The 18,068-nt window shown below is 37.4% G+C and overlaps 1 protein-coding gene across 4 annotated transcripts in view; it reads right to left on the reverse strand.

The window, feature by feature from the left end:
• The window catches only part of ano5b (anoctamin 5b), a 38,606-nt gene extending 20,636 nt beyond the window's left edge, over positions 1-17,970 (reverse strand). For 3 of the 4 annotated variants that reach the window (XM_084404620.1, XM_084404619.1, XM_084404621.1), the window contains exons 1-4: positions 17,484-17,970; positions 7,043-7,104; positions 2,892-2,999; positions 1,427-1,495 (exon numbers count right to left, since the gene is read on the reverse strand). In XM_084404620.1, the coding sequence (XP_084260746.1) occupies positions 1,427-1,495; positions 2,892-2,999; positions 7,043-7,104; positions 17,484-17,559 (315 nt within the window). In that variant the 5' untranslated portion in view covers positions 17,560-17,970. Of the gene's footprint in view, positions 1-1,426; positions 1,496-2,891; positions 3,000-3,204; positions 3,332-7,042; positions 7,105-17,483 lie in introns of those variants that run through there. The other variant, XM_084404622.1, reaches the window with a different exon arrangement.
• Between the last annotated feature and the right edge of the window lie 98 nt (positions 17,971-18,068).

Genomic DNA, 18,068 nt, shown 5'->3' on the forward strand with positions numbered 1-18,068 from the left:
TTAATTGCAATTTTGATAGTTTAAATATAATAAAATAAAATCTGAATAATAAATGCACAATATATTTTTTTATATAAAGCAGTAAAAACAAGATAAAGGTCTGTGCTTTGATATAGGAGATAAATTATTATATAACAGTTCTGGTTCTCGAATCTGATCGAATCGGCCTTTTCCAGCAGTGCTATATTCACACAGTAACAGCACTATGACTGTTTAACCGTTTGTATCACTCCGCTTGCGGCGACTGTCATGGCGGTCGAGCAAATCCACCATATTTAAAAATATATATATACTAATGTTAAGAGTTTTTTAGACCTAAAATATGTCACTAATATATAATCATAGTGCCTATTTTACATTCTGTCGAGACGCTTTCACAGATGTGAGCTCCAGGCCGTCAGCGGCCGATCAGTGCTCATGTTCCCGCAGAGAACAACGTAATATCGGCCAGTCCTTCGGGAATTTATCATATAAAAAAATAAAAAAGAAGATATAATTCATTTGGGGTATATCAAATGGGCAATCTTCGGTCTTATTAATCTATTACTTGTTCCAGAGCAAATCGTTTTTGGTTAAGGGGAAAATTAAGTTTCATAACTCTATATTTAGGCTATATTTCACTTAAATCCTGTACTAGAGTGCTGCTTGTACGTTTGAGTGAATTGTTTGCTTGTGCTGATTTCCTATAGTCTTTTATAATGGCTATTGTTGTTAATTTAAATATTTTTGTTCAATACATATTATTTTATATAAATAATATGCCGTATTTGGTATTGAGAAAGGATCGTGATATGGACTTCAATGAAAGTTACATTATTACGCCATTAGACAGTCTTTATGAGTGAGCCAGAACAAGGAAGTTGTTTTAGCACTGTCATGGGAAGGACAATGACGAACATATCGCTTTCCTCAGCGGTCATTTTTGGATATAATATTATGGACATCGACCTGAAGAATGAATGCTATATCAGATGCAGGTAATACACTTGTTTTAGTCGATCTCTCTCTCAAATACCATACTGTACTCTACATAATACCTCAAGCTCAACTGTCAAACTGAGATTTGAATCCGTGGCGGAAGGAAGCAGTTTTGCACAAAAGAGGAAGACACTTAAAGACACGTTTTAAAGACACTCCATTGTGGTTTCTTATTTGTTTACTCACGTGTGCCGTCAAACTGTTGTATAAACGCAATATCACACGAGTAGCCGTGAGATATGGCTGTATATCAGCACGCTGTGATTACTTACGGCCGAATCACAACCGTGCTGATATAGCCTACAGCCATATCGCACGGCTACTCGTGTGATATTGCTCATATACATATAAATAAAATAAATGCAAAAAATATATTTTTTTAAATAATAAAATAAAAGATCCATAATAGAAGTGCAACCATGGGGGCATCTGAGGCTCAGAACCTCACCGATTTATCTTCAGTCTCCAGCTCAAGACCAGACTTCTCCAGGTTGGCTTCAAACTCTCTTCTTCTCTCCTGGAAGAAAGGCCACACAAAAACATCAGTTTCTTTCAACTTTATCATTGTACTATATCATTCATGGTCTCTTTCTCTTTTTTATCATTCGTTTTAAGTCATCGATTGATTCAGCGTTGTATATGAGGCTATTTTATATGTGATATTTAAAGTCCTGAGGGTTGTAAACAAGCTTTGGACTACGTCATTAGAGAAAACTCGTATTTCCCACGAGCACCGGTGACCTATAGTTACCATATCTTATCTTATGGAACACCACCTCAAATGGGTGACTCAAGGGATATGACCTTCATTAAGCAGAGAGCCTGACCGCGCATCAACCTCTGCATACAGGAGAAAACAGAGGATCAAACCAGTTCACCAGCAAACCCTTCAGTGTTCTCAGCGATTGAACTGAATGAAGGGTCTGACTAAAGAGAAGTGGTTGATCCCCTGCTCTCATTTTATGCAATCACTGTTTGTCATTCAGTTTATTGTGCAACAGCTTCTATCTGACTCTGACTCACTGTTTCTCACTGTGCCTTATGACCCAGCAGACATCTCACCCCATCTCACCACCACTGCACGCCTACGTACAGGTCCCCATCACACTATTTTTGTACACAGTGAGCAATATTAAGCTTCAGCCATTGTTTGATTGCTTAACAAGGCCAAGTACAGAACATTTTGGAGCGAACGCACACTAATTAGAATTCCTGCATCAATAGTAATTACAGATGATGGAGCAATACCAGAATTTTATGCATGACAGAGATCAGGACTGTAGAAAACAAACAATTAATGAGGGGTGCAGAAAATATGTGCATGAGCAAATCTGTGATTTTCTAACACCTCGAATATGTGAGTGTAAACATCATTATTTTCAATAATGTTCTATATTATTATTTTTATTTTTTTATATATATATATATTTTTTTACGCACTAATCCCCCAAACCCCACCCCCAAATCCTTCTTGTCGGTTATTGGCTGTAACAGTTGGTTATGTTTCGTGGTGCGGGTGAGCCCAGTTTGTTTTTCTTGCCGTTTGTGGAGCCTGGGCTGTCTACAGAGACCGCGTTTTTTTACAGTGTGTTCAGGGGACAGGCAGCTAGCGGATGGTGAGGAGATGTTTGCTGTATGTGACAAAAAATGTTTTGGCCTAAAAAACGCATGACATCGCTTAGAGCACCTTTTCGCTTAGAGCAAGTTTTTGGGGATTTGCGGAACATTTTGCAACCTTATTTCTGCTTTAAAAACAATCATATAGGAAGTATATTCAAGTAATAGTATGTGTGAATTGCATTTTAAATGCATCTTTGAATGAATTAACAGAAAGGACTAAAAAGTGACTGTCTTGTCTTTGAAGTGTGTTGTTAATAATATAACTATGAAAGTCCTGTATATTAGTGTCATACCGCTTTTTTGTCTCCATCCTTGTCGTCAACGTAGGACAAGACGAAGTCGATGCGCCGTACACCATCCTTGAAGTACACAGAGTCCCTGTTCTCCTCAAACTTGTCTATCTAAAAAAGAAACATTCAGAAGATTCATATCAACATCATTCCCACTTATACACAACTACATGACCATACAGCCTTTCAGAGTTGCCTCCTGTCGCAATAAACGAATGTGTCATGACGCAAGTGATTTCTATTAACTGTGCTTGTTTTTTTAGTTGACAAAACCCCAACAGACCCGTTACATCAGTGGAGGTGATGCTCAACATACCGCATAAATCACTTTAGTGCTCAGGGTAGTGAGAGCAGAAATTTACTGCCGAGTAAAACATCATCCCACTAACAGCAGAAATAGTATCATGACAGCATGAGAGGCTCCAAGAAGAGCTGCAGCAGGATGTGCTGAGAAAACCACAGGTACAGTATGAAGAGAGCCGTTACTTCTGCAGACATGTAGAGTGTAAGATCAACACACACACCCACACCCACACCCACTGGCTTAGCTATCTAAATGGTGACATTCCATAGACCTCTATTATATATATATAATATAATTTAAATGTATTATTATTATTATTTTTATTTTTATTTTATATATATATATATATATATATAATAAAATAAAAAATAATAATAATAATACATTTAAATTTTGTACCATTTTTCAGATGAGGATGTCAACTAAATATTTTTTTTCCAGGTTTAAGTCACTTCTGGGTACAAATTTTTGTACAAAAAGACAATATGTAAAAAGACAATTATGTAAAAATATGAATTTAAAAGAACACATCAAGTGACAAATTTGTAGTCCATCTTCTCTTATAAAATTGTGATGATGCCATGATACAGTGATTGTATCAGATGATAATTCCTTTGGTATTTTTTTTAGCTATTGATGATTATTGAATAATTACTTTATTGATGTCCTAGTATTTATCTCATATACCAAGACATTTCAAACAATGCCAAGGTTTTAATCCAGACACAAGTCAATAAAAAATATGCTAATATTATGGTACCTTGTTGTAAATATTTTAAGCAAAAAATGCAAATGCAAAAAGACAAAACACCCCAGCCATCCCAGACACAAAACCAAAATGCCAATATCAAAACCACTGACATTAATACAATTATGCAAATGGGGTATAATAAAACCTCAGGAGATTCACAATACATCATACTTGTACAAACATGCCTTTGAGGAATGTCTGCGAGTACTGTTTTACAATTGAGAAACATACTGTATACTCTATCTTCTACATCATGCATACAAATCCCACAGGCACAGAGGAGGAGGAAATAGCAGCTGTCCCTACAAATATGCAGCTCCAGACACTACAACAAGCCAAAACAGATCAGTCACAAAAATGTTTGCCTGCTTGGCACATCCGTCTAAAAAAGGCCAGTCAGTGACCGAACCAGGGAAAGTCATTAAACTAAAAAAGTCAAGGCAATCTGCCATATGTGAAGGCATTTTATTGCGGACCACTAATTAAATGTGAGAGAGCTGACAGGAGCACTTATTTTCAAACAGGTACTTTGTTAATCAGCATTACTGGTCAGATGGGACCTTTGTACGCTGCTCCTTTAGGAAAGGACATGGAGGGTTATTGATCACTATTGATGGCAAAATGACAATCAAATGCTTCCAAGCAATCTATAAAGCAACAACAAATCAACAAAATCATTAAAGCTCCAGGAATTCTCAAGGACATCTATGGAGTTTCACATTATATCTGAAATATCTGCACTTTATTATTTAATATCTGCATTTAAGCACTAGACATTGGGTGTTCATATAAAGGCCAAGTAGATGAGAAAGCACTAGTCCCATTAGTCCAACAGAGCTGTTGAAGTGTTAAAACAGTGACAAATCATTGCTTGTGTTCAAGACAGATACTGAAGGGCCACCCTTCCTCCTCTTATGACTCCCCTCTCTCTCTCTCTCAAAAAAAAAACTTTCACTAAGTGAAACAATCGAAATAAAATATGTCGATGTTGTCCAGTCTCAATGTGTTCAGGAAAAAAGACTATCATCAAAGAAAAAAATAATATATGCTATTAATATACAGTACACTGAATACAAACTATACACATTTAATTACATTACACATTCTGCATATTTCATATATAATAGGCTACTTGTGATTTTAAGATTTGTTGTGAATAACAATGCACTATTCAAGAAATTTTATGTTCAACCCTAAAAAGGTTTCATTTTAAAGAGTCATTTAGATTGTAAAAAAAGATGAACGACGCCCCTTCACTCTCTTCCATTGGTGAAAAGTGAAGCCGCCAAATTTCTAATATGGCGCTGACATCTTGCGCTGATTTGGGACCTGTTTCTGCGCTGTAGTGAACGCGAAGTGGAGCCGCGATATCAAGGTCCCGCCCTCACTCTCGCAGAAACCGATAGTACAACTTACTTCAGAACAACTCATTATGTCAGTGTGAAATAAACAGTTATGGACATGTAGAAATTAAAGTTGAAGCTCCAATCTCCTCCCGAAAATCCCCCAAAAAGTCTGTTGGTGCCTCAGTGCACTACTTCGTTTAGAGAAGCTGTCAATCATGACGTCACATTCCCATTTTTATAGCATCAAGACCAACTAAGACCAGATTTAAAAAAAACAACAACACTTAAACTTACATCAGCGTGATAAAAACTACCTAAAATGACAGAAAACATCTTTGGAAAATTTTTTATTTGAAGTGTAATTTAATTGTTGTTTCCATCGCATCCATACCTCAGTTCGTGCTCCAATGGTGGTATGTCACAGAGAGGTATTTTCCAAAGTAGTGCTAGCACATGTAAACAGCAAGCTGCACTCTCTCACACAGAGACCTCTGATAAGAGTAGGTCACTCCCCCTCACTGCAGAGAACTGGGGGAAACATGCCTTGGCCTGGAGACTCTCCTGTGATGAACCGGTTTATACTGTTCTGGGACTGAGATCACAATCACATGCTCATTGTAATACTTCATTACTCACTAAAAAGAAGAGCTACAGTTTCAGTTCTAGATGCCCCCTCACTAAACTGGTAACACAGGGGTGAGTAATTCCGTATCTGTCTTGAACACAAGCAATGATCTGTCACTGTTTTAACACTTCAACAGCTCTGTTGGACTAATGGGACTAGTGCTTTCTCATCTACTTGGCCTTGATATGAACATTGAACACCCACTTGGCTTGCCAAACCACTCCTTTATTGCTGACTGCACTAAGATGTGCACCAGCAAGAGAAAGAAAGCAAATGCATAATCTATTGATGCTTGCTGCTTACATAGCTTATTATTGCCAAAATCAATGCTTAAGACTGAGGAAAGTGAGTACTTTTATATTTTTTAAATGCAGTGGAAAAATATACTAAAATGTCCAATGTCCATCTCAGGAACAACCAGAATCTCCTTCTGTATAATACACATAAGAATTTTCTAAACGTGTGAGAATTTGAATATCTTCAGGGTTGCTTAAGTCATCAAAATACCATGACATTTTAAAAATGTGTTTCCAGGCCAAGAAAAGTCATTATTGCAATTAAATTAATTAATGCAATCTTTAAAAAACGTCAATTGAAACGTCAATTGAATAGTTTTTTTCTAGTCTAAATATTCCTTATATAGAGTAAAATTCATTTTGCATGCCATAATAGAGTTTGATCTGTGGGCGAATTGTTCTTTAGAGTTGGTTCTTTTCAAAACAGTCTAAATCAAAATGTTTTTTTTAAAAATCCTTAAAATCACAAATGTCATTTTTTGTTCACAAATTCTTTTATGATAAAGAGTGTGAATCCTTGTATATTGCGTTTGGTGGACATTATAAAAGTGTATTAATGGGAGAACCCCCAAATCCCTTTGACCTGTCTTCAAGAGCTGTACTTATTTGCAAGTTCAAATTGGCCCAACATAAATGTTTAAAACAGAGATGTTTAGGGCAGCTGGGGTGTAGGGAGTACATTCACACACATTTAACCTACCACAACCTCAAAATGTGACCTATTTACCACATTACAAAATAGCACAGTAGTATTCTATTGCTTCTTCAAACAGGATGGAGATGAACCGTCAGACAAGATATCTGACTGAGATGAAAATATCTGATATCTTACCTCCCGGTGACCAGGCAGCTGTGTCCCTCGGTCAGAGATGGAGTTAATGCTGCCATTATTACCTGCAAATGACACAGGGGAAATTACATTAATATATATATCAATATTAATATATATCTCAGAACCACAAATGCTATATAGTCTAACTGGAAACATCATATGCCAACCAAGATGCTCTTGCTGTTCTAAACTTTGCACCTTTTAGTGGTAGATAAAGTACAACGTTTTCCCTAAGGCGAACTTAAGGGTACTGCTCAGTGACAAGCTGTTCAAATTTTAGCATGTTTTTAAGATTGCATATAAAAACAGGAAATATCTGGTTACATTAAAATAGGCCTTTTTCAGCACAGTAGATCACAGACCAAAGGTGGGCAGTATTAAAGGGATAGTTCACCCAAAAATGAAAATGCTGTCCTCATTTACTCACCCTCATGTTGTTCCAAACCTGTATGACTTTCTTTCTTCTGCTGAACACAAAAGAAGATATTTTGAAGAAAGTCGGTAACCAAACGACTGATGGACCCCATTGACTTCCATAGTAGGAAAAAAAAAATACTATGGAAGTTAATGGGGACCAGCAACTGTTTAATTATACCAACTTTCTTTAAAATATCTTCTTTTGTGTTCAGCAGAAGAAAGGAAATCATACAGGTTTGGAACAACATGAGTGTGAGTAAATGAGGACAGCATTTTCATTTTTGGGTGAAATATCCCTTTAAAGGTGCAGTAAGCGATTTCTGAAAAACGCTGTAGAAAGTGGATCGGAGCGAGCACCATAATAAGCTTGTAGCCAATCAGCAGTAGGGGGATGTGTCCACTCATGATGAGAGAAGGAGAGAGAGTGAGATTTGAAGACTGTTGAAAGAGAGATGGCTGAGAGACATTACAAAAGAAAAAAGGTCAAAGGAATATCACTGGAAAAAGAAGGGTTAGAGTTTTAGGAAGTTAATATTAGAACAGCACTCCAGTGCAGCAGAGACTTAAGCGGGAAGGCCTGAAAACAGATGTTGTTTCTGCTTCATACGTGAGTAACACTGGTTTTGGTTTTGTTCTTCCTTGTCAGTCGTTCGTTCGTCATTTTTGTAGAGGTCGACCGATTCATCGGTCGGCCGATTGATCGGCCGATTTTTTGCATTTTTAACATAATCGGCATCGGCCAATATCCAAGTGTATCAAGCCGATTATTAGGCAGGCGCATCTGTGGGCAGCCTAGTGTTGTTGTTGTGGAACACGCGTTCGACGCACACTGCGCCTAGAGTCATTCTCCAGCAGAGTGAGCAGACCTCATCCAGTGCTTAAGGAAGGAGCTAAGTTCCTTGGAGAAAACTCCTTTATATTTAATTAAAAACTTTTGATATGTTACTGCCAACTTAGAGAAAAAACATGAATAGGCGACATGACGTTCGGCTACTTTGAAATTGATAGCGTAGTTGAGGTTGCATTAGCACAGCAGAAGGGTTGCGATCATGTCACAATAAGTAAGCAAGAATTTACAGACAGTGAATCTGAGACTTTTATTTGTTCTGTTTGTGTGTCTTATATTTGAGAGGGTTGTCACTCAATGCAGAGAAGTAAGTAATAAAAAAAAGAGACCAACTATATGCTAGTGAAGGACTGGCTTTGCTTTGCTAGGGTTGGGTAGCTACAGACAGACCCAGTGCTAATACGGCACTGGTGCCTTAACGACCGTTATTTACCGGACCGAATATCAACGCGCATTTCTGTGCTTCATATCAGTGCTACTGTTATGTCTGTGCTTCTCTTGGATGCTCTGAAAACGGACGTTAGAATAACAGAAACATCGCTTCGCTGCACTTGACACTAGTCAGCAGTTAACTTTAACATTCCGTTAGCTAGTAGCTGGATTAAACACGGTTAAAATGCTGGCCAAACAGTAGTGTAATGTGTGACTGTATTTCACTGTAGACTAGGGGTGGAACGGTACATGTATTCGTATTGAACCGAAACGGTACAGGCGTCACGGTTCGGTGTATAAATTTCCACGGAGAATACACGCTATACAAATAAATAAAACTCGCGTGCAAAGTAATGCGGAACTACTGTTAGATACACGGGTTCTTTAGGGACACCTAATCTGTAGCTCCGCTTTAGCTCCGGCTGCGATGTAAAGATTGCAATGCGTTGTGTGTGTGTGTGTGTGTGAGAGAGAGAGAGAGGCGCGGGCGCGATCGAGATCGAAAAGTCGCGTGTGTTTAAAGTCGCAAAGTGTTTACTTATATTTGTGTGCAAACGCGCGCGCATCAAAATTTATAATATAATAAATATATTAATCTGAAATGTAGCAAATTAATTTTCAATTCATTCAGGTACAATTACCAAACATATCTCAAGTTCTTTTTGTCTTTTGGACAAGTGCAGATTGGTAAAGTGTTCAATAAATGTTTTTGTTGAGAAATCTTGTCTATCTTAAGTAATTATTTGTGTTACATTTTATCTTTCAAATAGAGGTTAAAAACAAGCACATAATCGGCCAAATATCGGCCAAAATAAATCGGCAGCATTTATCGGCCATCGGCCGACCCGGATTTCAAAAGATCGGCATCGGCCTGAAAAAAAACATATCGGTCGACCTCTACATTTTTGCTTTATTTTTTCTAAGCTTTATTTTGCTTCGCTTCTGCTATGATAGTGACATCCATTGCATGTTTGGGGGCGGAGCAAAGAAGGGAATTGTTTGTTTGTTTGGGCTAATTTCAAATATCAACAGTGTTCAGAAATCGCTTACTGCACCTTTAATGTAAACTACATACTAGTGGTATTTAAATGACAATCATTTCACTATGTTTTAAGAGACATTACATTTTCAGAATATTTAATAAAATTTTCCTTTGCAGAAGAGCAGCTCCAACTTAAACAAATTCAGTGTTATGCAGCGTATTACAGTTCATAGCTGCTAAAGTGAATATCACATAGCACATCATTTTAACAAAAAGGTTTACAGTCGTATGTGTTTTTTGTCTTTGCGGCCCTTTTGCCCCCTCTCCCCCACATACTTTGGCAGAAATTCCATTGGTTAGTCAGCCAATGACTTAAATGCTGAGCAGCCAACTTTGTGGGATAGAAGCACTTCCTGTGGGGAACAGTCAGGCATAGTGTAACACGTAGTGTTTTGTAACAGGATACACACAACACATAATTCCTGGCTAGTGCACGATATCACTAAATCAATCACTAAATCAATGAGACACTAAATCACCACTCAATCAAATTACAGATAGTTAAATATGCAAGTAAATATGTTCCACCATGGACAGATTAGATTACAGTCTCAGACTGGTTGTTCTGTTAATTTGATTCTGCCTTATTAAATTTTGGATTTTCAGTTGTGCTGCCTTCATTCTTTCGGAACAACACTGCTATCAACAACAAAAACACAACACTTCAGTCATCAAACACGTCTCTCACACATTCAAGCTAAAACTTTCATGCAATTCTGACAAAAAAAGCTTTAAACACACACTCATATCCAGCCTTAAAGCAGTGGCATGAACCTTAACAAGTTGACAAGGCCAACGGAATGAAAGAACAGACAAAGACGTCAACATTTTTTAAAACATCTTTAGCATTTGGAGCAAAGTTTACATCTCCAAATATGTGGTACCACAGACAAGCACACTTGTCACAATATGGTTTCTGAGATGCTGATGAAGCGTAATAAAATGATAATGACAGGAAACGAATATGAAGCAAAAGTATCAGAGGATGAGAAGATGGCAGAGCGGAGGACGGACAGACAAGCGGCACACGTAGCTCTGTCCGTACCTGCCTGAAAGGTCCTCCGGTAGCCCGTCAGAACGGCACAGCCATCTTAACCCAAGAGACGGTTAGGGGTGTAAAGATGGAAATTCAATTTTAAATCCACACAAGCAACTCTTTCTATATGCATTTCTTTTAGGGGGAAATTAATACATGTGTGGGCTAACATTTCAAACCATTTCTAAAATCAAACTGCACATAACTGGTGCGCAGGTGCACATGCGTGGTAAAAAGAAACGAAGCGCAGCAGAAAACATGGAGGGAAGCGCTTTTGAGTACCAACATTTTTGGGGACAGGGACACGTTTACTTGGTAAAGTTTACTTGGTTTACTTGTTCTCTGGCAATCATGATGGTGCAACTGATCGCAATTGTCCATGATCCATACGGACCAGACCCCATGGTTCAGTACGCATTGATTCACAGATTAACTACTAAGTTTAACCATCATAGAGTGAAAGTTTATCATTTGGACATGTTTTGTCTTGCCAATTTACACATTCAAATGATTTTAAACGCGGAAGAAGAGGCAAAAATCAGGACTCACAGAGAGAGAGAGAGAGAGAGAGAGACACGTTTCAGACAGTGTTTGAACACCAAATTGATTCCTCTTTCATGTTTACTTGCGCTTATTATGTCAAAATAGCCGTCTCTGCAAGTATTCTCTCGGTTTTGTCATAAGTGAACAGTTGAGAAAGAAACCAGATGTGTGGCAGTATATTCGGACTTAAAGTGACAGCAGCCTAATATTCCAGCTGTTGTCTGTGTCATTAATGTTAATAAAAATAAAATAAAAACATCATCATCATCATCATCATCTACCATGTTTGAGAGAAAAGAAGACAGTGAGGAAAGCAGTCAGGAGGAAAGTGATGACGACAACTTGAAGTGTGAGTACCAAGCTTACAGTCTATGGTACCAAGCAGCCTCTCCAGGTGCTCCCTTGAGAACCAAACCAAAAAAAGTGATGTGCACCCCTGTATAAATGTCTGGTCTCTATCATTTCCATTCTAATATGAGAAGGCCAATATTTGCTCTGAGCAGAGCCAACAGGTGTGGTCTCGCAGGCTTCCTCTGATCGTGTTATTATGAGTGATGATTAGGCCTACTGGGAAAAAAAGGCTTTGATAATGGCACCTTTGTGTAATACTTTGAAGCAGAGAGGGAAAAAGCAGCAGTAGTGTTGATAAAACCAGTCTGAATACAAACTGGCCCCCGCAGTAATTTCCTAGTCAACAAATCAACAGTTTAACTGAATCATATTTACTGTTCAGCAGGGATGGGCTCAGCTTGTTCAGCAGATGGGCTGAAAATATATTCACAATTCCGATTCAGCCTCACGTGTCACATGACTAGCTGTAAAAGGAATATAAAGTGAACTGAATTTATCGTCTGAATGAATCAAGCTTACACCATTGCACTCTTAATGCATGGCAAACCATAACTCCCAACAGGAAAAGTGTGTCAGGAAATGCTATAGATTCAGGTCAGAGAACATTCACGGAATAGCTATTTCACATTAGCAGCAACTAAACCACAATTCCCAACCACATTTTGTGTCCATGGTAAAGTCTTTGAAAAAGCTGCACAATAGCACAGAAACTGTATCTTTATCAACGGGATGCAATGGTGTCTCGGTAAGTAATTGGGGATCTCCAGCAAAGTCTTACTCTTAAATAGAGAAGCAAACAATGACTGTACTGTGAGGTCAGGAGAAGGACAGTTTATATATGTACAGATAATATTCATAATTCAAATTAGATGTACAAACAACTTTTGAGTCACGTACACAAAACAAATGCATAAATCTTCATACAGTTCTCCGAATTGATGAAGAATAGCCCATTATCTCGCTTAAAAAAAAAAGAAGTTTTTAAATGTTTCTTATCACTCTGTTGATGCTCAAGGGCCATGATCATATATATATACTAAAAATAGAGTGATCCCTTTTAAAGTTTATTTATGACTTTTACTGGGTCAACTACTTGTTCATACAGTATGGCTATCAAAGAGAAAAATAAATTAAACTGCCTGTTGCTATAGCAACAACTCTCACTTTCTTTCGCCTGGTTACCAACAAGCGCAGCCTCACTTGTTGGCTGTTGTCTGCAAGTGGTGTGACAATTAAACAATTTAATTCAGTTGTGCTCTTTTGAAACAAAACAAAATCAAGTAATTGTATTTATGCTATTTGAATAATAAAACATTTTAGTAGAGTAACTCTGTAACTAAATTAATATCTTTATTACTTTACATGACAGATCAAGAGAACACATTCATGCACACACACATACAAACACAGCAGGCACGGCGCGGAAATGTAGGGTCCACACCGGGTGTCTATGTCGCATTCTCTAAAGAGGATACCATGAGGTCTGCCCTGATAAGAGACTCATTCTTCTGTGTGACAGCCCAGCGTGACAATGCACTGATAAACTCTGAAGAGGCGGCAGGACCATTCACACTGTCAGACAAAACACAGTTTATTATACAATCCCTTGGAAAAGCAAAAGAGTAAATAAAAGTTTTTCCACAGGACAGAAATAACACTTTGCATTGACTAAATTACTTTCTGATGATGAGAGCTCAGATGGTAAACTTCAAAATAATCTTTTAATAATGGCATTTCTATGATCCAGTTGGATTATTAACAATTGTAATGTGTGCATTCTGCTGTAAAAATGATGAGTACTGGTCACAGAGTCCGAAGGCCCAATTTAGGGTTGAGACTCGAATACCTTTGTAGCTTGATCATTAAATTTGGACTTAAATTCTAAGTCTAAGGGTCGGGACAAGAATATTCTAAATGAATTTTGCTCTAGAGCAGTGTTTCCCAAACGTTTGATAAGAAAAAAAATCCCATGGCACACCTCTAAGCACTAAAATAACAAAATTGCACAATTGCTTCAAATGGCATAACTGGATAGGCAATTATATTAAAAGCAGTACTCGCATGTCAAACTTTAGCTTAAGTCAGGTATGAACCCAAATAAGGTCATATGGGTAGCTATGATGTTGTTGGTGATGATGACAAAACAACAGTTTAAAAATTGTCGCTGTCGGACGGAAACTTCACATTTTTTGGATGGTATTGTGGCTTTATATAGTCAGACAAGTTCATATGACATTATTATAATATTAACATTTTATGAAGATCAAGCTCAAACAGAGTTACGATTTATTTTTACCAGCGAATGACAGAGATATGCCTATGTCTTTTGTCCGTCACTGGAACGCATCTGAGGCAGTAAGTGCTTTACAGGTTATAAAGTTTATTGCAGTTATATGGGCGCTCAGTTTTTCTTGTTGTTGAAGATTTGGACATTTGGACAAAATCTCATTACATAATAGATGAAGCACTATGCACAGGATATTTAAAACAGTATAGCTATATTAATTGGCTACAACTAGACAGCAAATACAATACTAAGACTCTTCTCAAATACAAAAAATGCCTTTATAGACATAGTGTTTCTTGAGTAAAGAAACCGTTGTACTTAATCAAACATCAGTTCTTTATTTACCTTTGCATTGCAAACAAGCAAAGATATCCAAACTGTGTGTGAATAATTTACACTAGAGGCAGGTGGAGTTATGAGGTTTGACCGACAGTTTGGGTAGGATAATGTTACGAGATTTAGTCACAAGCTATTTTAAATCTTTTTCATTGGTTAAATCTTTGTAAAACCAAAGTCCCTTTAAGACTTTGAAGTAATTTCACTCGGCGGCCATCTTTGAAACGCCTCTCAGGCAGCTATTTCAGTCAGGCAAGTACAGCTTCTATCTCTTTGAATGGGGAAACATCAAATTCTCCTGTTCGTCAAACTTATGATTAAATAAATTTCAAACTGAAATCACCAATGTAATCTGACAACAACTGTCTCATAAATTGTTTCTAAACGCTCAAATCATGACAAAAAAACTGCTGGACCAAGCTAATGCGCATACACAGTCCTAAGTGCACATGTCAGAACACTGACTGTTTCTATAGGAACCGGAGCTTCAGCAATGATGTTACCAATTGTCGATTGGTTCTTTTCTTTAGAAGGCGGGACTTATTCCACCATATTGCGCGTTGCACTTTCTCCAATTCATAGTAATGCGAGTGCACCGTCTTTCTGTATATACAGTCTTAGGTAAAGCTTAAAATAAAACAAAAATGACAAAATATAAAGACGTGGTTTCCACCTGAGAGCGACGATATATTCTTATTACTAGCATTTCTTTTTATTTATTTATTTATTTTGGCATTTGGTTGGGAAACACTGCTCTAGAGATTCTGTTCCAAGGAGCTCAGAACATCCTGAGTTGAGATACTGAGGTTTCCGTAAACATCTGTATAACCAAAATTTGTTGTGGGCCATGACATAAAGAAGGCTGCTGTGATTAAACCAAGTAAAACTAAATTGCAATACTAAAAAAACAGAGACAGTCATGCAAACAAAATTAGAAAAATAAAAAATGATCAAGTAGCCTAACCTCTATTTGGACCACTTGCGATTGATTGACCTAGTCCAACTCAATGTTTACAAAAAAGCAATTGGATTTAAATATTTTAGCATATCTAAGAAGTTTAATTTATATAAAAGACAATTTTAAACAAGCTATCTAACACTAAACACAATTAAACTGATGCCCAGTCATGATGAAACTATATTGCTATTGCAGCAATTACGATGATGATGATAAGAAGCAATATATTACCAGGCTTCAATTACTGCAGCAACAGGAAGTTTTATAGCTAAAATGAAAAACTGTATGATATTAAAGTTATGCTATGCAGATTTAATGAGTTGGCCATTAGCTGTGGGTTCTGGCCCTGGGTTGATTCTCTGTTTTAGAGCTGCTTAAGCAATGAATCCTCTCAAACTCTGCTGCACTTCTTAATTTTGCTGGTAATTAGGCACCTATGAATGAAAAGTATATTAAACTCGTACATCTTGTAGTGCACTTGTTGCCGCTAAGCATCTGGCCAATATAAAACGAATTAAATATATTAAAATAATTAACTTTGAGGTTCAATGCATTTCAGTGCAAAATATTTTCGTATGTTATTGAAATACAGTGCAAGTAAGATATATATAGACACAAAATTCTGAGTCACTGTAAATCCCTCTGTTTTTTAATCACACATTGCAGACTTAACAATGTGAGCCATGACACTGCCACAGTCCTGGTCGAGAAGCATAATCAAATTACTATCCAGTGAATCACCTATGATCAGTACATGGATTAAATAGTTGCAGTGAAATCCAAAGCAGGAGGGAACAGAGAGATTATGCTGGGGTTCCCCTGAAATATAGCCTATACATTTCCCTTATATTCTACACTTTCTAGTTCCTCTCAACCACTCCCTCTTACAAAACATACACTCATGACACAGAGTAATAAATAATATTAATACTAATAATAATAATAATAATAAGTCACTATGGCAAACAAACCCACACACCAATGTGAACATGAGCCATGGACATAAACATACACCTACACACCTCACACTTAATAAGTCTCTTAACCTTAATGCATTAGCAGCTTTTACTCAACCTGTGAAACAAAAAGCCTCAGGACGGCAAGAGCCACATCAGACCCAGTACCGATTCATTTCAGCTCTGCTCAATTATTCATTTTACATTATTAAAAAACAAGCCGAGTAATATCAGATGTGGGATCAAACAACTGCATGACACATCTGTCACATCCCTGAGCTAAAAAATCAGCGCAGAAGATAATACCACATGTTTAGTTGTCAGAGGGGGAAAACCAGGAACATTTTCCTTGTCAAAGGGGGCCCCTAAGGTAAAGCCTATTCATTGGGTATCATCCTATTATGATTTTTCTCATTTGGTTACTACAAAATCGAGGAACTAATATACTTCACTATTCAATACTCTACGAATACAAAGACCATTCACTCCACTTTCTTTATACCACATTCTTAAAGGAGGAGCCTGATGTTTTTTAATCTAAAAATGTCCTGTGTGCAGGGGAACTGAATTAAATGAGTCACAATGACAGCAGACATTTAACTGATTCAACATAAGGACTGTTTGATTCTCAAGCTACGGGACTGAGGCCAAGCCATGTGGCAAGACGGAGTAAAGTGAAAGCTAATGAAAGAGCTGGTTCAAGCTGCTTTTAAAACTACCATTCATACAATGATGCGTAGAAATAAATATCACGTTTCTATGTTGTTTCTCAAAATCCGTAACTTAGGTCACGTAGCCTACATATGCTCACACCAGATAGCACACCCTAGGGCTATTTTTGTGGATTTAAACCATGTCAAAAACACGCTTTTGTAATGCAGGATACAGCACGGTACCAGGTATTTGGGTGTAGACCGCAACTTTTCCATACCTTTGCCATTTCAGGAACTTAAGCCTGTTTTAATTTCAGTGCAACACCGCCATTTGAATACATGTACTGTTATACGTTTTTATTTTGTTAAAGGGACCTGACCTGGTGAACATGTTGCATTTTCTTTTTTTCATTGTTCTTTGTCTTTGAAGTGATCCTGTCAGCTGATTTAATGCAGCGTCACATTCATTTATATTTTTATTTACGATGACAACTCCCAGACTGACCTTCTCATTACGATTTTGAACACTGCATATAAGGTTTAACTTAACGTTACGTTACATAGCTGTTGTAGCAGTTCTTACCTTCAATCTGAGAATCCAGAGTGTTGGACATTTCTATTAAAGTAGCTTCTTTCGTCTTCCCCGTTATTCTCTTCATTTTAAGTTCGTGCGTTTCTTTTCTCCCACGGGACAATGAAGGAAAAAAAAGAAAAGAAAAAAAATCCGTCAGTTCAGTCTGCCTTTCTGGCCTAAAGGTGCCGAAGGAGATTTCCGCTTTCAAGCTTTAAGATGTTAGTTGGGAGAATGTAGTGGCTAAGCTGTGAATCCCTCGCTCGCTTTCTTCTCCATAACATCAATAACTAACATTACAGCAAGCAGCGGCGAGCTGAGGACTGGAGATGTGATGATGATGATGATGATGATGATGATGTCTTAAAGGGGAGTGGCTTTCCGTCGGCATACTGACATAAAAATACTGAAAAGTATTATTTACGGGGTCTCTATAATGTCACGTTCTTTATTACTGTGTTATTTATTACATGTGTTCAGTCATATTTCTACTTTTTTTATTATTATTATTGAATACAAGATTAATCTGTAAAAGTATACATCTCTATTTAGCATTTCTGTCCTGCACTGTTAAGGGCATTATGCGTCTTATATGCT

Source organism: Rutilus rutilus (genome assembly GCF_951802725.1).
Source record: "Rutilus rutilus genome assembly, chromosome: 3".
NCBI classification, from domain to species: domain Eukaryota; kingdom Metazoa; phylum Chordata; class Actinopteri; order Cypriniformes; family Leuciscidae; genus Rutilus; species Rutilus rutilus.